Here is a 3,820-nt window from a genome sequence, read left to right as displayed (position 1 = left end):
ATCATCGAACTGCTGGCTTCAGAGGTCTGATTCCTAGTAAAGTTTTCTACAGAAATCATTCGTTGACTTTTTTTAGGGACCTATAGGGGTGACTCCTAGCGTTATTTCTTTGCAGGTGTAAAATTTCCCCATAGTAAATCGTATGAAAAACTAAGAATGGCGGGCGCTAAAATATAGTTTTTCCGATCGATCTGAAATTTTGCTCAGTTGATATGGGACCAAAGTGGAACTCAAAAAGTATACAGGAGCTTGAGTTTTTTCCGTTTTTTGTATTTTTTCATATAAACCGTGTACCAGGCTAATATACATGAGTTGTATATGTAGATAGCAGAGAGAAAGTATATACCCTCAGTGTACCAGTAGCCGCTCGTGTCCCAATAGCCGCTCACAAGTGTAGAAAACAAAGTTCCATGCAAAAATACAATCTTTTCTCCACGGATATTCAAAATATGCGTGCCGAATTATACACGGATGAAGACAATCATACATATGTATGCCAATAACGTCATTTTCAGCGGTGAGAGGCTATTGGAACCGAGGAACTGCTACACTGCGGTTAGTATACGACGGTCCACCTGAAAATTCATGTAGACTTTACGATGAAAAGTATGGTGGACGAGAATTACCTATAATTCTCGTCCACCATACTTTTCATGTAAAAGTTACATGAATTTCAGGTGGAGGAACTCACCGGTGAGAGATTCTCGGTTACATGATTTTCACGTGAAAATGACGTTATTGTTCAGGTAGCTCAAAAAGGTCTTTAACACGATTTTTGTAATTCTTGTTTTAAAATGATAAACTTAATACACAATATTCATTTCCACTAATTTATTTCAAATTAAAGTTAAATTTATACAAAAAAATCAATCATCTGCATTGCACTAAGAAGTAGACCATTGTTGCTGGCTCGTAAACTGCAGCTGTGTTGCCGTTGTTCTCGCGATGAATATGAAAGTTTACTGAAAGAAATTAATACAGCACATATAAAACTACAACCAAATGTATAGACAAATTAATAATAATTAGAAACTTACGCGGATTTCCATAAAACAACAGTTTTCAGATAACAACAGCTGCCAATCCACTGCCTCGTCCACTGCCGCCATGTTGGTCACTCAGTATGAAACTTCACTCATATTTTTTCAGACAGGCAAATCACGTCATTGTGACCTGAACTGAAGGTGAAACTGAACTGATCCCATGTAAGAATCACCGGAATCATGTGAAACAGACCGGAAGAAGCATAACCAGTAAGTACGTGATTTTTCACGTAACTTGGACGTGAATACTTTTTAGAGTGTATATATACGCATATACGAAGATACAAAGTAGGAGAGGAAAGGGGCGGGCCAGGGATCAAACCCAGGACCTTCTGCATATAAATCAGAAGCGGTAGCCACTAGACCACCAAGCCCGTCTTACTACTCAATGACATTCAGTTTTTGACGATTAAGTTGACTTTAATAGGAAAACAGCTATTCTGGAACGGCTACTTAAGCGAGCGGTGGAATACAAGTAGCCGGTAAATCCACAATACCCTCTTCGATGGAGTGTAATTTTGTCTGTGGTAATGTGTTTTTGTACCTTTCAGAGGGCGGAATTAAAAGGAATAATGACGCATTACACTTAATCACTAAAAAGCTGGTTAGAAGCAACTCTTTTACATTTATGCCTCATGGAGTTTTCTTTCCGTGCAAAAGTGACATCTTAACTAGTGTTATTACAATTTTAATCAGTTAAAGTAAGCGATTATATTAGGGTGACAAATAAAAACTGCCAAAACTGATCCTACACATTACTTTTTCTTCTCATCTTTCGTTTTATCTCCTTTACCATCTTCTTTCTTCTCCTTATCGTCCTTCTTCTTATCTTTGTCGCCATCCTTATCGTTCTTGTCCTTGGCCGCATCCTTTTTGTCCTTAGAATCGTCAGTCTTTTTGCCCTCTTCGGCGTCGCGATTCGTTAGTTTGTTGTTGATCAAATTGTGCAGAGCGATAATGGATCGAACAAGCGAAGCCAAGTACACCACAAGCATCTGATCGTTCGTTTTGACGTAGAGGGTGTCGGTGAACGTATCCTGGGTGATATCCGGCAACAGGTTCAGGATATCCTGCAGCTGATATACAATTGGATGATTGATAGGAAGCTGACCGTTGCCCACTTTGAGCAGGTAGTTTTTGATGTCCCTAAGCTGAGCGTTGAGACCCTTCAATCCTAAAAGTTGGTTGGTGATCTTTTGCGATAAACTTCCCACCGTGGTGTCCTTAATGTCGCGCAACAGATGTTCTACACCCACTTCCTCCGCTTCTTCGGCACCGATTTCGCTCGGAACGTGTTCGAAAGTCTTGGATGTCGGAGTGCCATCGTCATGAACCTCTTCTACGGCAATGTACGCCTCGGTGGGTAATCCAAGATCCTTCGGCTTGGCATCGATGATGACCAGCACCGAGTTAGGGCAGTAACGACGGATCAGCTCGTTGATGGCGATGTCGTTCTGACACAGCTTGGGCCCGGTGTGATACCACCCCACGACGCGTTCACGAGCGTTGACCTTTTTGAACATGCCGTACATGTTTTCCAGATAGTCATGATCCAGGAACCAAACGGACTTGTCTTTGTCGTCCTCATCGAAGGGAACTGCGTGAAGAAATGAAATAAAACATTTTTAACATATTTTTTTCATAAGAAAGGAACTGAAATAACTGAGTAGAAATCTAAAGCGCTTTGGCTATATTCACAATAGACGATTGCACCGATGAACTGAATTCATCGCGGTCCGAGAATTTTGACACTACAGCGGGGTCGCTTCCAATCAGAAGTGAAAGATTTCCAATCAGAATTGAACAATTCTGATTGGGAACGACCCCGCTGTAGTGTCAAAATTCTCGGACCGCGATGAATTCAGTTCATCGGTGCACTCGTCTATATGTACCTAGTTGCAATTCGACGAAGCTTTGAAGCTGATGATATATTTTTGTGCAATAAACTTTTTTTATATTAGCAGTGCGAAGTTGAGATGTAATATCACTTCAAATGTCACTTACTACAGAAAGTAATTGATCAAAAAAATCAGCTATTATCTCATAGCTCATCTCATCTTAAATAATAAACAACTAGACATTAGAATTAACTCTAATTTAATATGAATGTGTCGCCCCCCTCAAAAGTGAAAATAAATTTTAGTCGGGTTTCTCAGTGTTCAAACGAAGCCTCTTAAACCACCTGGGCACAACTTTCCCGATTGATTTGCATGAACGAGCGAATCCCAACCACGAAATGAAAGGATCCGAAATCAAGGATCCGGCCGATTATTTACCCAAAATGCTCAAAAACTCACCGGCAAAACTGTTGGACACGTCCAGAACGCCCTTGGCCCTCCAACAGCCGAGCAGCACCCCGACAACTCGCTTCTGGTTTCCGATCTTGCCCATCCGGTTGAAGTGATCGACTACGCTCAGCAGCACCAGCGGGTGCACAATCACCTTCGTCGTACTGGTTTCCGATGGCATCTTCCGGCAGATCTAATTCGTTCCACAAGCACTAGACACTGTTATCGATTCTTCCTGCAAGAAACCGTGCACTTTACGTTCCGAAACAAAGCGAATAAACCTTTTTCGGCGACTCACTAGATGCGATGCACCTCAACAGAACCAAAACCGCGATGACAAAACAACTTTTGCTCTCTCATCGCGGGTTTGACAGTTTGCGTGGGGTTTGGTGCCGTCACGTTGGTAGCTTGGCGGGCGGTGTAACCGAAGAATGAACGTTTCACCCAACCGATTAATGTCAAAGCCCGTTTGTGTTTATTTACAATCTT

At 41.6% G+C, this 3,820-nt stretch overlaps 1 protein-coding gene across 2 annotated transcripts; it reads right to left on the bottom strand.

The window, feature by feature from the left end:
* Positions 1–1,715: 1,715 nt before the first annotated feature.
* LOC109424464 (26S proteasome non-ATPase regulatory subunit 7) lies at positions 1,716–3,758 on the bottom strand. Of its 2 annotated transcripts, XM_019699598.3 has the most exons (3): positions 3,630–3,758; positions 3,341–3,566; positions 1,716–2,640 (listed from the first exon to the last, which is right to left on the bottom strand). In XM_019699598.3, exons 2-3 carry the CDS (start codon positions 3,510–3,512, stop codon positions 1,799–1,801), a joined length of 1,014 nt encoding a protein of 337 aa, XP_019555143.1. In that variant the 5' UTR covers positions 3,513–3,566; positions 3,630–3,758; the 3' UTR covers positions 1,716–1,798. The 2 variants fall into 2 exon arrangements, with proteins under 2 accessions (XP_019555143.1, XP_029716859.1); XM_029860999.2 differs by having other exon boundaries at positions 3,341–3,686.
* Between the last annotated feature and the right edge of the window lie 62 nt (positions 3,759–3,820).

This window comes from Aedes albopictus, chromosome 3 (assembly GCF_035046485.1).
Source record: "Aedes albopictus strain Foshan chromosome 3, AalbF5, whole genome shotgun sequence".
Classification (NCBI taxonomy): Eukaryota; Metazoa; Arthropoda; class Insecta; order Diptera; family Culicidae; genus Aedes; species Aedes albopictus.
The sequence above is the reverse complement of the archived record's forward strand: the minus strand, read 5'-3'. Positions and strand labels throughout refer to the sequence as shown.